General features: G+C 46.3%; 1 protein-coding gene across 1 annotated transcript in view; it reads left to right on the forward strand.

Annotated features, from left to right (window-relative positions):
• LOC135366568 (integrin alpha-PS2-like) overlaps positions 1-16,239 on the forward strand; it is an 86,173-nt gene that overhangs the window by 49,819 nt on the left and 20,115 nt on the right. The window contains exons 6-14 of the mRNA XM_064599318.1: positions 3,517-3,565; positions 5,871-5,957; positions 6,081-6,169; positions 8,040-8,146; positions 8,227-8,329; positions 11,684-11,786; positions 13,166-13,263; positions 13,393-13,486; positions 15,106-15,151. Coding sequence (XP_064455388.1) covers positions 3,517-3,565; positions 5,871-5,957; positions 6,081-6,169; positions 8,040-8,146; positions 8,227-8,329; positions 11,684-11,786; positions 13,166-13,263; positions 13,393-13,486; positions 15,106-15,151 — 776 coding nt within the window. The remainder of the gene's footprint in view (positions 1-3,516; positions 3,566-5,870; positions 5,958-6,080; positions 6,170-8,039; positions 8,147-8,226; positions 8,330-11,683; positions 11,787-13,165; positions 13,264-13,392; positions 13,487-15,105; positions 15,152-16,239) is intronic.

Below are 16,239 nucleotides of genomic sequence, written 5' to 3' on the forward strand. Positions count from 1 at the left end.
CCCAAAAGTAGTATACCGTAAACACAACGACAAACAATAAATAAACGAAGGATGCCTTTCAAGAAACTCGAAAGGAACAATACAGTTACCGGTCATGTCATCATCACATTCCCAGCAGTCATCCCGTAATAAAGTTGTTGTTTTGTTTCCTTCATTTATTTATTGTTATTGTTGTGTTTGGTGCCGTGACATTTCATCGAACGCCGTTTCATCGAACGCCATTTCATCGAAAATGGACGTTTCATCGAACACAATATTCCGAAACAGCGTTCGATGAAATGGGCGGACACCACTTCAAAGCATTGTTTCTTGCACGCAACCTTCGCGCTATCCCTATTGCAATTTCCACGAAAAAAACTTCTGGGGTCGACCAAGCACGTGTGGTAGTCCACCGGGAACCGTGAAGTTAGATAGCCGTTCCAGTACCGTGCGCACCCAGGAGCCATCATGATATACCGTCGATACGTTTCTGGCGAAGAAGTGTTACCGAAAAAAAAAGAAAAAGAAAATAATCATTATCGATATACACACAGTTAAATTGAACCATTGTAGGCAACGATGATAATTGTAGACAGGGAAGGGTAACGGTAATGGTAACTGAAACAGAAACAGTACGTTACCGAAATTGGAGATGGTAACGATAACGGAAATCGAAACGCATACCACGGTCCTCCATTACCGGAAACAGAAACGGAAACGAATTTATCGTCCGGTATTGAATTCGGGTAAGTGCTATTCCTGTTGTGCGATGACATTTGAGTGACTTTTATTTTTTTGCTTTTGTATTTTGATGACTCCATTCCCTGTAATGCTCTAAATACTACACGAGAGCATGGGAAGAAAGCGCAAATTGGATCTCGAGGATGCATCCCTGACTTACGACGCCCAAGTCCTCATAACTCCATGGCATCAACACATGACTATACTCCACCATAGCACGAGGATGCCAGCCTATGAATTTCAGTTACTAATCTTATACTTTTTTTCTTTTCACTGTGGCCATGGCAGTATTATTTACTATTGAGAGCGTCCGCTTATGAATGCTACATTGGATGAAAGTTACGCCCGTCTTGAGTTGCTGGACTCTGAGTGTCTGAAGACTGAAAACATGTGCATATATATATATATATATTATCCTATATTATCCTGCAACTTGTGCGCATCCCAACGACGTAAAATTACTTGTGTTGTGTGTACTTGGCCAAAACAGGGAGCTGGTAGAGCCGGACGGGCTGTCCTCCCCAGCTCTGTAGCAACCGTTCCATTACCGGAAACACTAACGGAAACGAAACGGAAACGAAATTCAAAGGCCGGTATCAGAAATAGATAACGGAAACGAAAATATAGCAGTAACGAAAATGAAAACGGTAACCAAAATACGTCGGTTATCCTTCCCTGATTGTAGGTAACTAAAAGTAGAGGTTCGGCTGCCATTTTCAGAAAAGCAACGGCGTGAAAGTAATATTGCAATGCGGACAAGATTTCATTATATTTCTCCTCTAGTAACTCGTTGTAGACGCATGGGCAGTACGCTGGAAAGAGTCAAACACGCATGCGGTATGATTTTGTTCTATACTCCGGGACAAGTTAACTCCTGCTGGTGAACTCCGCCCATAAATCTAAAGATGTTCGCGATTGGCTTAGACGAGCGAATGACGCCTCCAAGTCACAACGTAGTGCGCGCGCATATGCTTCAAGCTGTTGCTCACGCAATGATGTTGCGAGAAAGCTCGTCGGGGACGGCATATTTAGAGCCCATTTCCATGATTTTGAAGGAAACACGTAAAATACCCGCTCCAACAACACATGTGAAACGGTTTTCCCGTCTGCGGACTACATTACCTGCTGGCGGAGATGTACTGCTTGCGACGCACTTGTCTGAGATCGAGTGTCGGTAGAGCTCATATTTGCTTGATTGCTTACGAAGGTGCTGTAGCAGTATTGCATTTGAAGGTGGACCATATACAGGGTGTCCACGCTAAGTGTGAACAGATTTTTAAAAAATATATATAACACTTTTCCCAAGATGAAATCAATTGCAATATAGCATATGCTGAAGGGCACTCCCTAGCAGGGCATTAGCAAAGTCCAAAGGCAATGTCTTAATTAACTTATATTAATTAACTTTTTAATTATAAAAGCTACAAAGTTGTCCCAATGAGAACATCTGTTCCTTTCGGTCACCTGATATCGTAGCCGTTTTCAGAACAAAAATCCGTTCGATAGATCGCCCGCAAAAAATTCGTGAAGGAACACCATTTTTTTCTTTATTTTGTTCATTGCGCTTCTTAGAAGACGCGTCTTTCTTTCACCCCCAATGTGAGAGGGAGAAAGAGCACACTATCGCCTCTCGCGTCCTGGAAAAGGATTAAAAGGAAACAGAAAATGCAACCCAAGATAAGGCCAGTTCCGATAGTCACCCGATCCATTTGTTTTTGTTTTGTTTCCGCAAGTTAAAGCTCATCTTCGACGCATCAGGCGTCACTGTGCTCCTTCCCCCTCTCCAGTTGGGGATGAAGGAAATACGCGTCTTCTAAGAAGCGCAAGGAACAAAATAAAGAAAAAAATGGCGTTCCTTCACGAATTTTTTGCGGGCGATCTATCGAACGGATTTTTGTTCTGAAAACGGCTGCGATATCAGGTGACCGAAAGGAACAGATGTTCTCATTGGGACAACTTTGTAGCTTTTATAATTAAAAAGTTAATTAATGAAAGTTAATTAAGACATTGCCTTTGGACTTTGCTAATGCCCTGCTAGGGAGTGCCCTTCAGCATATGCTATATTGCAATTGATTTCATCTTGGAAAAAGTGTTATATATATTTTTAAAAAAATCTGTTCACACTTAGCGTGGACACCCTGTAATGTTGCACGTGTTTGGTATTCGTGGGAAGTAGTCTTGCAATGCCTGGATATTCCAATGGGGTAAGCCTCGGGGTGCTGTTTCAGACAAGTGTGTCGCAAGCAATACCTGCGCGTCTGTAGCTCTTATGTTCTCTCAGAACTCTTAACTGTTAAAAATGTGCTCTTAAGACAAATTCACGGGTCAGCTGCAGAAAATATGGGTCAGTCGAATCCAAATTTACGTAAAAATCGCGTATCGAGACTCCGGTTCTCAACACCACCTACATAGCGATATTCAACAGCGTCCAGTTTCCGTTCTTCTGTACCGGCACTTCGTCATGCTATACACTCTAAAAACATCACTTCACTTCATAGCACGCTCTGGGCCAAAGATTGCGCTGGATGCTACCGTTATCGAGGGCTGTGTGAATATCCGGATTTTCCGAATACAGAAATCATATGCAGGGCATGCGCCCTTTTGTGGCGAGTGACATATACCCAAATTGTCACAAAAAGGCGTGCGCCTCTCATTTTGAAGAAATCAAGAAAAAGAGCAGTACCATTCTGAATGACGGCTGGTTTCCAGCGTGTTACGCTGTGAAGTTCTGCTTTTATACGCTGTAGATGAACATTTTGCTAATTTTTGTAATGTGAGGCGTGCCGTGCATTTCAGGATGGTCGCTACCTTTACATGGGCGCTGTAGGGAGTTTCTACTGGCAGGGTAAGTTGTCACGACGCCCTTTGTTTTATCATCATTGACTATGTCAGAATCATTTTTGAAACCGCGGTACCGGACACGACAAAACAGAGCTAGGAACGAAGTGACAAATGCGCGTGCAGACTCGCAACTAAGGAAGTTTATTACAACGACAGCATGTATATACACACCATCAGCAAAGCTACGCAAAGAGGCGTGATCAAGACCTTAATCAACGAACAGCACGAAGGGAACACCCGGAATTTTCTTCAGTTCACATCACCGATGCGGTTTTCAGAAATGGACTTTTGTCCTTCTTTCAACATATGCCAGAATCGTCAGCCACGCTCCCATATACCCACGTTAGAGCAGCCACGTGCAGGGATCTAAAAAAAAACCTAATAAACACCTACATACCCTGTCCCACCCTACAGTTGTCAATGCAATTACCTAAATACCTGATAAAAAATCTTTGTGTTAGGTTAAGGGCAGTACAGTCAAACTCCTTTACAACGAAACTCAGGGGACCGCGACAGAAATTCGTTGTAAAGGTCACTTCGCTGAAGTGCCACTACACACTAAATCTCGTGTCTTCAGAATCCTACCAAAGCTATGTTACTGAAGTCTTATTGTCTCACTTTACATTCCTGCAAAGAATTTTCGCTCTACGTGACGCGAAAGTTAGAGAACATTTATTTTTTTAAATAAAATTAAATTATTTAAGACTAAATTTTATTTATTTTTTAGAACTGTGTCGTCATGTTAGGCTCCGACGGAGCGCCCGTATCTGGAAACGTTGTTGCTCTTCGCCACTTCTTTAGCGGACTCCCACGTGACATATCCTCCGACCGCTGCGACCTTCGAGAAAACACAAGGAGGAGAAGGGAATCTCTCCTATTTCCCCCTCTTTCGATCAGTCTCACGTGACTTCTCCCCCCTCTCGTAACCCTCTCCGGACGCTGGCGTCAATGCAAGGTGCAAGGACACGACCGCTCTCCCCAGAACATGACATCACTGCAATTGCTCCACGCGTCATCGAAACTCGTGGAGGTCAGCAGGATCTTCAAATAGTGACAGAAATGCACAACGCTCGCAAACAGGAATGAAATATCGCGGATACAATCTTTCAGGTACCTTCTTTTCACGGACTAAATAAGATAAACATCATGCCAATCGATGTTCTGAGTGCCGTTTTCCCGAGTCCGGAGTGGCGGAGATTGTCCGCCATGTCCTATGGGGGCTCTGACGGGACCGCGAATAAAAATTCGTTGTAATGATGTTTTCGTTGGAAATGCGTTCGTTCTAAAGAAGTGTGACTGCACTGTTTTTTGATGGAGATGTGGGTAGACATTGCGCTTGTCCCAACCAACAGGTGGCAATACAACACCGGGCACAAGAACGATAGAGTAAGTACGTAAGTATTATCGGGAGAAAACACGCTGGAAAAGAACGATAGAATTGACTGTCACATGAAATCCACTATGCATTATCAGAAGCTACGTTTAGAGTGGCCGAAAGATTAGACTACTTCTACCAGTTGACGTTGCCAACTGTGTAAGCTATCTGCCCTTACAGAATTTCCACGTCTAACCACAGATCAGTGATTCCCCATATCCCTTCCACATATCCCTCACAGATAAGTGATTTCGCGCGTGTCACCCCGAAAATGGCCTCGAAGCCATATTCAATGAGCACAAATGTGTCACACTTTCTCTGTTATACTAGTTGAAATCATAAGGTTGCATCGCGACAAAAGCAAATAACGGGACTATCGCTTAGACTATTCTGCGTGTTCCACCGGAACCCACGCTTGTGATATACCACTTACCCCATATCACTTTCAAAACTGAACTTCGCCGCATGGTACGCTCCTATGTAGCCAACCACCATTCCAAACGATATCATGCTGTGTCCTGATTTGTTCAAAACGGGGGGGGGGGGGGGGGGGGCTATCTGGGCCATGCATAATGTGTCCCAGACAGGCGCCTCCTCCCATTTTCAACAAATCAGGACACATAATGGTATCATTCGGAATGATATGGTTGGCTAGGAGCGTGCTATGTGGTTAAGTTCCGTTTTAACAGTATACTGTACCGCCAGCGATAACACATGGGAGAGGATGTGAAGAAAGTGTCCCGTTCGTTGTGTGAGGCCCCTCGGTACGTCGTTGGTACGCCATTGCAAGCGTAGCGTAGTAGTTAGCGCCGTGCGTGCTTTCGATTCTCGCCGCTCCCTGGCGTTTTCGACGACAGCCATATTTCGAACTATTTTCCTTCGCCACGCCGTGCATGTAGACAGAGATAACAACACGTAGCAAACTCTTCTGCAGGGCAAGTATTCTCTCAAGATCTCGTCCAACTACATAATCACTACAACACCTCGGAAGACCCGCCGTCCGAAGACGACAAATTCTTGGGTGAGTGTTGCCCACGTGGTGGAGTAAAACACGTCGTCTCCGTCGACGCGCATTGACGCACTAACTTTTGTGCGAGCTTGTGCGAAGTTTGTAGAGTGCATGTGGAGATGTGATATGTTTCAGGTTACTCAATGGCGGTCGGGGAGTTCTCTGGAGACGATGACGAAGACGTCGCTGTTGGCGAGCCTCGTGGGGACGTCCTCCTAGGAAAGGTAATACTTCTTCCGCGCATATGGGAGTAATGGGTTTACTTCCGGCGATGTTCATCGGCTTGCGGTTGTTTTGCCCATAGCTCATCAATAGATCTCTACCTGAGAAACGTAGTCTTGACGTTGGTAGACAGATTGAAACCGAAACAAATCGGAAGGGGAGGGCTGGGTTCCACGAATGGGCACTTGTTCGCTGCCTCCTATCGAAAGAAAAGTAGTACCGAAGGTCACGTCCCTTTCAGAGACCACCGTAATCCACCCTCGAGACCGTGACTTTCGGGCGCGACCTTGTTCGCCCCTAGCTTCGAGCATATAGTTAACCTCTACCAAATTGGTGGCGCTGTCGAACACCATGACGTCATTTGTTTACAAACAGAGAGATGTACTATTGGACCTGACCAGAAGAAGCACGCTGAAGAAGCGATGAGAAAGTTTTGCTCTTTAGTGGCCCTTTAATAAGGAAAAATACGCTCTCAAAACAGAACTTCATGACATAACAACTATTGCACAGGATACAATGGCCACTGCCGTCAGCCCTGATCCGTGGAAAGCGCAGGGCGTACGCCCTTCCGAGAAAATTAACGGAACAGCACAAGTGTGACAAAACCATGTAGGTCTCCCATCAGGAACGAGAAGGTTGTCATTCTGATCATTGGGCCAGCTTTTAGCGCCCTGCTTTTAGTGTGCACATATGTTAATACGGCATTCGAGTCTGTTGCGTATGCCGCACGCAAAGGGTTGGCGGCCCGCAATCCAACCCCGCCGATGGGAGGCTAACATTTTTGCGTTTGCGGTTCAGCGCCGCGGTTTGTTCACACATGCGCTTCCTCGCGGAACGGGCTGACACTTCTGAACTCTTCGCTGCGTTCATGTCTCGCGTTCCGGCGTTGCGTTCCTCGAACTTGCTCCGTTTTTCTGCTCTAATTCCCGCATTCCGGCGCGCATTCGGTTATTCGTCATGTTCGGTTCGGAACATGGCTCGGGCTTGTCTTGTCTTGAAAGAGTACTAGTTGGGTCAACGGTGAAGCGACCTTCCGGACAGCGTCTTGTCTGCTCCTTTGCCTTTCCGGAATGATCCGCCGCAAACGCAGCAGTGTGAACCAGCCTTTATTAGGTGTTTCAAAGTGCAATGATTACTGGCTGCAAATTGTTACTACGCGAAATTGCCAAAGACAACGCGATTCGTGATTCCCCGCTGAAGCCAACAAAGCTTCCAACAGCAGCGCGCGAAATCTACGCAAGTCGCTTTCCACATCGCCCGCAAGCTCTACAGAGTACCGGGGCTTTGAGGCTCTGCGTAGATCTCGCGGCCGAAGAGAGAATGCATGAGCATTCTGAACGTGGGAGGAGTTGTCTTGCGATAGCATATATTTTTATTAGGGACAACAAAGCATGCTTAGAAAAAGTAATCATTCTGTGGTTTTGATTTTCCATTCTTTTTTAAGTCTACACTTCCAGACGTAAGGGCACTCCAAGGGACTGCACTCCAAACGACGGACGCGAGCAATTGCGCACGATACCAACAAACGCTATTCTAAAACTCTTTACAGCCGTATTATCGCTCAGCCCTGAGGAATATCCCAACGCTTCGAGATACCCTTCCAATGGCTTTGGCATAACGCATTCCGCACGCGCAGCGCGCGCGCGCCCAATGCATTGTTAAAGCTACTGGAAGAGTCCCATGGAGCCACTGCTCGAAGCGCTGAGCGAGATTACGGCGGCGTTTTGTCCTTTGTGCGCGCACCGTGCTCCCCCAATTTCACTGCGCACGCAAAGTTCCGAATTTCCGCTATAGCAAGACCTTCTATAGACAAATGCAAGACATAATATGAAGGATCAATAATTGTTTTTCTTCTCTTTGTCTCTTTGTTAGGTTGTACTATACACATCAACCATGCAAAATTTGCTGAACATCACTGGAGAACAGATGGGAGCATATTTTGGTTATTCTATCGCCAGTGTTGACATCAACGGCGACGGGTACGTAAGTGTGGTGACTTTTATCATACTCATTTTCTTTTCGTGCTATAATGACATTTTGCGTCATCCTATGTTTCCAGCCTAGATGACCTTGTGATAGGTGCTCCTCTCTACACGATGTCGGGCTTGAAAGATTTGAGCTATGAACGAGGACGGGTCTACGTGTACCAGCAAAGCAAAATCGTAAGAATTCTTGTTGCACTACGCTTCCTCTGGTACATCGTTTCGCACAGCGTCTACAACGACACACGACACGCTTCATAAGCACTCGTTAAGTTACTTCTGCAAGTTTCCTCGCGTACGTTTAGAGTATTAATACAGAACCTCGCCACATATCACAGCCCGGAACCAACCGTTAGAATTCAGAACAAAATCGTTCTGTCTCCCGGTCAAGAACGGTACGTCACAGCGCACGTGTATGGCCAACAGCACCTTGATAGTATCCGTAACCCTCGACATGACGTAACAACTAAGACTCATCCAATCGGTGGTGATGGTGAAGGTGAAAGGGCTCGCCGTTGTCGGCCTCACATATGTGGGCCACTCAGGGCCGTGGGCTGTGGGACTCAGCCAATCAGGATCGTGTTCTCAACAGCATTAGCCAATCACGAACGTGCTTTCAGTGGTCGTAGCCATGAAGACGAGCCACCGTCAGCCGGATGGGGAGCCACTGTCGTCTGCGAGTAGTGAACCCCCCCCCCCCCGCGTACTAAAGGGGAAAACAAAATGAAGCACAAAACGGTCGCATATTTCTCTCTAGACGCTCTGGGGCAATGTGCGTCCTAGGCAGACTTCTCAGGGAACTGTGCCGACAAATGTCTGATAGCATCTGAGGAAACCCCAGGACCCAGGAAGACGGAAGAAACCCAGGAAGATGTGTAGGAGATTAAGCACTGTTGCGTAGTGTCGTGCCTGGGTTTCAGGACCCACTGAGGAAAGCTCGTACGACGCAATCAGTCGTAACTCTGTCGTGCGAGGAAGCTACGACGAAGTCCAGATTCACGAAGGGCGGTGCATCGCAAAACCCTCGCAACTTACCGGGTATGCGCGCGAGCGACTTTATCTGGCGAGATGTCGGCAAAGGAGAGCGAGGAGGAAAGCACGCTCCAACGAGATATCGCGGAAGAAATGCCAAGCGCATCCGAACGACGTCTGAAGTGACGGTGGAGAAGTTACTCAAACACGTGACGGAGGACGGCGCTGAACGCAGCGCAGCTGGCAGACTCAGTTTCTCGTCGCAGAAATTCTGTGGAGCGCGCACAGAATCTCTCGGCGGCAGACGACTGCACGAGAAGACGTGACGTTGCTCACGTGCACCCAAAAAACTATGACGCCGCTCCTGTCACCCTCGCGCCTCCGCCGAGATCTCGCCCGAAAAAGTCGTTCGAACGGATACCCGGTTACGGCGGAATCCTGCGAGAGCTCCCGAGCGGTCTTACGAGGAAAGATGGCGGCGTAGTTTAGCAGCGGTGGATTTGGAAACAGCAAACAAAGACTCCGTAATACGTGCCCACGCATTGCACTTTGCCTCATACCCCTGCGGATCATTTCCCTACATGAATGGCGCACTTGTTTGCTTTATATAACCTTCAACGAATGCTTCAATTTCGCGCATTTTAAAATTGGTTCGTCGAACGCGTTTCGCCTGTGATTGCATGGCACCCATTATGAAGCTTGGGTACCCAAAGACTGAGAGCACGTATAGCAACAAAACAATTGGGGACGGACGACTTCTGCTTCTTCTTCTAACAGGGCGACTCTTATTGGTACGATTGCAGATTTTCGTCATCGTTGATGTTGAGGAAAAAAATAATAAATAGGATTTACCATAGTGAAAAGGTAGTCTCGGACCCCTTGAATGTTTCGCACCGAGTTGCAAGTGACAGAAAATGAGCAACTCTCCCTTCCTCGGCAAAAGGGGTACCCTCTCCAATAAAATAGCTTTGTGAATCGTGCTCACGAACGGTTACGACGCCGTCGTACGCGCGTCACAAGCTGCGACGTCTTAGGCGCATTTTATAGTTACTTACGACCTTGTTTGTGAATCCGACCCCAGTTTCATGATTCGAGTAGCCTGAAACGCTTATAAGCGAAAATCCGTGAGCGAGAGATCACGTGACACGCCACCCTCGTGCATTGTCCTCGTTGTCACGTTGGCCAAAGCAAAGAAAACGACGAGGGTGAATACATACCAGCACCCTGGGGGCGTAATCACCTAACCCCCACCCTTCCACGCACTGAAATCGGACATCTGGTTGTGCATTTGGGAGATTGAATACCGGTGTGAAATCCTCTCCCCCATACGAAATTCCCGGTGAACCCCTCCAGCAATATCTCCCTACCAGTCCCGACGTTCATTTGAAATCCCGGCCCATCACAACGAAGTTCACGTTGCGCCTCGTGACGTTTGGAAGTCTTCGACTTAAGAAAAAGAAAAGGAAAGAACAACAACAGTTGAAGTTACTGAAAGGGCAGAAACCGTTGGTTCCAAACCTACACAGACACACTACATTGCATGAGAACAATATAGCTTGCCTTTGCGGTTCCGTCCTGCAGTCTGGAATTCCTGGGTGGTGGTGGGTTCGAATACTACCAGCGACTGTACTGCCTGAGGTTTTTCCCCGTTTTTTTAGCAGACTTTCCAGACGAATGTTGGCACTGTTCCCTTTGAAGTCGGCCCAGGACGCATACTAACCCCCTGTCCCCCTTTCCTCCTGCTCTCCTCTATCTGTTCACGTCTCTACGCCGCTCATAGCCACAGTTGCTTCGCGGCGCTAACGGAGAATGAACAAAAAAAGTGTGCAATTTTGTCGACAGCTCTGTTTTCTTTCTCTGTATTTTCTTGTGGCATGCGCCAGGTAACTGCAAGAATTCCGATGCACGTCATCGAGTCAGTGTCGCGGTTGCACAGCACACCGAGACACAGGAATGACTGTTTTATCACTAGCAAGCACATAATAGACCTCTACCCGAGAAACGTCGTCATGACGTTGGTAGACAGACTGAAACCGAAACAAATCGGAAGGGGAGGGCCGGGTTCCACGAATGGGCACTTGTTCACTGCCTCCTATATTGAAAGAAAACTATCGTAATCCCAGCAAGACCGTGGCTTTCGAGCGCGACCTTGTTCGCTCCTAGCTTCGAGCATAGTTCAACTCTACCAAATTGGTATCGCTGTCGAACACTGTGACGTCATTTGTTTACAAACAGGGAGAGGTCTATAGTGCTTCGCAACTGCACTCTAACAGCTTATGTTATTCGTAATTGTTGCGCATGTGGATTGTACGGGTGTTCTTGTCTCCAAATCATTCAATGTATTCTTATTCCTATCTTACTGACCTTTCTTTATCGCATCACCTATATCTTAATCTTTAGTTTGTCTCATGGTCTTCCCTGTTTAACTTTGACGTTCTCTGGTCGTCCTAACCATCTGTCACAGTACCAACGTCCAGCATGCTTCACAATAGTGTCCTCATGACAGGCACTGTCGAGAAAGTATCTCGGATACTGGTAACTGTGCTTGAACGTTTTTTGCAGCACAGATTCGAAGATTTTACGAGTTTGGATGGTGAACATACCAAGGGCAGGTTCGGCATGTCTGTCGCGAACATCGGTGATATTGACCGGGATGGTTACAACGGTAAGTGATTGATCATCGAGTGACTGACAGTAGGATTCTGCTATCCCTGTTACCTCCATTTGGTGTTGGCACGTTCAGCGTAGCAGTGTAGTTAAAGGAACGTCGATGTACGTTTCCGAAATAAGATGCACCGGTCAGCGGAAGCACGCTTCACTCAGGACGAAAGGCTCAACTGTGCGAAATCTACAACGAGTACCACAGACAAACGAATACATGTGACACTCTTTGATGTCTCATGTAATTCGTTTCATCTCTTTTGCATGCATTCGCGAGAAAATTTTCTATTTGGATAGTTGGAAGCGGCATATGCGGTAGTGTGCAGCAGTGCTGTGCCGATGCAAACTTACTCCTGGCACCCCCCCCCCCCCCAAGTGACCTTTGAACACGCTCCTTCCTCCTCCTGTAAGCACTGTGCAAACAATGTACAATAGCCGGAAAGAAATTCAAGGCGTAGTATATACACATGTTACATGTGACAAGTAACTTATTCTGAAGCAGAAACATTGTGCACTTCAATGCTGTATACCTGGAAATTCTAACCGAAAGAAAGTGAAAGTCGTACTAATTGAAGAGGGATAAAGCACCAATGATCCCACTCAGTGCTTGATTTATCGCTGCTTCGTCTATCTTAATTTATTTCTATTGACATTCTTTGATCTGGATGGAGCTGTAAGATACTTTACCCCAGTTTCATTGGGAAGAAAAAGTGAGATGGCGGTAAGTGATGTATAGAAATACCCTAAATTCAAAAGCGAAAATTCCTTCGGCTGTCGCTTCTTTGCAAAACCTTATGCGCTATGACAGTTTGGCTCTGGGCAGAGGGGCGGGTAAAGTTTAGAGAAATCACGTGACCATGTGTCTGTCGGCTCACAAGGCAGCAATAAGAGAGTGCCTTAAAAAAAAAAAAACGCTGGGGTGAGAAAAGGACAAACTGTCACACTGAACTGCCAACCAAAAATACACCATTCTTGGTTGGCCGTTGGGTCCGGTTATTTTTTATTTTTTATTTTTTGAGTGCTATTTCACCCCTAATATGACACGTTGGAAATGGTACGTTAACCTATTATGAGGTGTCTGTAATAATGACCCCCCTTCCAACTTTCTGTAGCCCCGAGCTACCAGACACTGGGTCTACCACTGCCGTAGGTACCACGTCCGTAGATAAATTGACGGGGAAACTATGGCCATTTGGACATTCAAGTTGGGTTGGTCGGTTGGTCGCATGTGCCGGTGCCCAATTTGGCGGTGCCTTCCGTACGATGACTAGATACGGTGTCGTATGCAGCTGCATACACGCGAAAAATCGCCTGAACACGTTGCCCTTGAAGCTTGGCGGTGTTCGACGGTGATTAGAGCGTCATACGGGCGTTTCGTTTCAGATTTTGCTGTTGGTGCCCCGTATGCTGGTGAAAATGGCCATGGTATAGTCTACATATATCATGGTAGTCCAAACGGCGTTCTACAAGAAACTTCGCAAGTACGTCTCATTTCCTTCCACTCTCGCTACTTCATGTTCGTTACAGAGAAAAGTCTGTGCGTACATGCAACATATAATGTGACACTGATTTTCATCGGCATCTAACATTTGCTTTCATTTACCTTTTAGGCCATTTATGCCGAGGAAGTGAGAGAACCCGGACTCAGGACCTTCGGATTCTCGATAAGTGGAGGACTAGATTTGGACAACAACGAGTATCCTGGTTTGTAACATACGTAGAATTTTTAAATGACGTGTCTCTTCGGGATTAATAAGGAATGTACTTGTTTTGTTTTTTTTTCAATTTTACCGTCGTTAAATTTTCGTAATGAAATAATGCATGCGCACTCTGATGGAGCAAACGTAAGCCGTAGCACAAGGGAAGTAGCACAAAATTGAACTTTCCTGTACCAAAATGATATGTACGTTTTTTTTATTTTTTATCTCCGGCGCCATGTTCCGCCAAGCCACGCCGTCTTGTTCTGCAGGTCGGTTTAGCCGCACAGCCAGAGCGTTAGGTGAAGCCTGCTTTACATGTGCGCAGAAGGGCTACAGTATAAAGTTTGCTTCACCTAAGGTTCACTTGGAAATAGGTGAAGCCGCATTGCAGGTTGGCAGCGGTTCGGTACAGCTTGGGACCAAAGTTTAGGGAACGCGGCATTGGCGTGTTCCTTCATCCGAGCCACCTCCTGCAAAATGTCGGGAAGAGATATGCTGACGGCTGACCGGCTATATCTGTTCATCTCTCATCAGTATGCGTGTTCGGTACTGTTTGCTGACTGTGTTTCGCTCCAATGGAGAAATGTGACACTGCGGTGTTCCGTAAACTTTTGTCCCAAGCTGTACTGGTATCAAAGAGACAAAATATTTCGGAAATGTTAGGATACTTGAAAACTTGGAAGAACAAAAGTCGAGTACGAAACTAATAACGGAAGTATCCGTTAGGGATGTGCCCATCGAATCCGCGTATCATCGAATCCTGGGCACGGATTCGATATTCTCCAATCCGAGTCCCAGTGCAAAAAAAAAAAACAAAAAAAAACGGCGAATGGAATCTTTCGAATACATCAAACACGTTCGTTCGTTCGTTTGTTTGTTATTTTTCTTCTTCTAAAATTGGCGCCGAAAAACTGCGTGACCGGCGGTCCCCGGGGCACGCCACAACCACAACGTAAAGCTCCGATATTACAAGTTTAAAAGTAACACGGTTTTGCTTCGATTCCTTCTTCGTTTTATGGAAGGAACTCAGACTCGAGAGTTTTTATACTTCTTGTAGTCGATGAACAACATGTTCAATAAATTACACTTAGGAAGAAGTATACGGCTATGTTTTCTCCTGAAAGTGAGCTATGATTTAATGTGTTTTTCATTAAACAAAGGTATCAAATTCTGCTTCAAAATACCTTTCAGTCGTATAGCTTTTTCGTGGCTTTTAAACTCTTTTTTAAAGAAAGGATTCGAAATATTTGAGATTCGTAATATTCGTGCATTCGCAGAACCTTCATTGAATTCGAATTCGCATTCGAAATTCGAAATATTCTAGATTCGTCCCATCTCTTATTCGTATTCGAAATATCGAATATTCGCCGCATAACTCTAAAACCAACTGCCATTGCACGCATGCGTAGTGACACTCAGCGTGGAACGTTGCAACTTCTCAGACAGCAGTGGAGCCAATGCTCCGTGACAGGTGAGCACGTTTCACGCTAGATTACGCTGCGTACATGTTGAATGGTCTTTGGTTTCAATGATCATTGAAGACTGTCCACGTGACAGGGGTATAAAATATCAAGAAGACCGAGAACTGGATCAACATTCATTTACGATACGCTTTTCTTGCAGACCTTCTTATTGGTGCTTACGAGTCTGACGCCGCCGTGTATTTGAGGTGAGCTTGAATATTGATGGCACTTTTTGTGCTGACGAGCACACCTTATTCGTAATGACCGTGACATTCGTTATTTTCCGATTTTTTTGTCGGTATGGTTTACAAAGTTGCGCAAACCTGCGTAGTCTCCGCACCTGCATAACGTATTCCGCCGCGTCAGAGTGACATTACCAATGTTTTTCTTCTTTTTCTGCGGTTAACACCACGAAACAGCTGTGGCTTTAAGTGACGTGTGGACGTTGGGAGGCGGAGAAAACACTGTAGGAAGGAGTGGGGGACAGGGGTTAGGTTAAGTCAGGTTAGGTTAGGTTAAGTCAGGTTAGGTTAGGTTAAGTCAGACCGATACGATAATGTACAGAATGGTTTCCCATCCTACTTGGGCAAGTTTCTCTTCCGAGAACAGCATACTTATTAAATAGACGAGTTTTAAATATTCGCACTCCCTCTGCAGCTAAGCCAAAATGACGTCAGAATGGGCACACGAATGGGAGCGCAGCGCAGGAGATTGTCTCCAAGGTCGTCTGCTTCGCGTTGGCACCGTAACATACTAAGTGAAAAGGCCTCGCTAAATACGCCGACTCTCGCTTACCAGTGTGAGTGCTGACCTTACAAACACGTACGATGCTAACCAGAAACAGCGTTCCACGAGTCGATCACAGACTTCTCGGCGACCTACAGACGCCATCACTCTCGCCCGGCGGTCGGACGCCCAGGTCTCTCTGGCGCTCCCTGATTGGCTGCGTCCGAATGACGCAACATCCGTCGTCTGCTTTTGCCGTGCATTACATCAAATCGCACAGAAACGCCTGCACTAATTCGCGTAGGATTTCCGGCGTCATTGTCGGTGATAAACAAAGAGTAAAATGGCACTGTAGTTTCGGAATCAGCCGCGACGGATGAGATAGTCCCTCTAAGGGATTACTGCGCGTTCTGGGTCGACTTCAGTGATAACTGTGCTACATCCGTCGTGAAGGTTTACGATTAAAACAGACACGAAAAATTCAGACCGCACCACCGATGGTAAGAATCGAACACGCCACCTCCCCGTCTTCAGCATGTCCTTGCAGTTGCCACCAATGATAGACTTT

This window comes from Ornithodoros turicata, chromosome 8 (assembly GCF_037126465.1).
Source record: "Ornithodoros turicata isolate Travis chromosome 8, ASM3712646v1, whole genome shotgun sequence".
NCBI lineage: Eukaryota > Metazoa > Arthropoda > Arachnida > Ixodida > Argasidae > Ornithodoros > Ornithodoros turicata.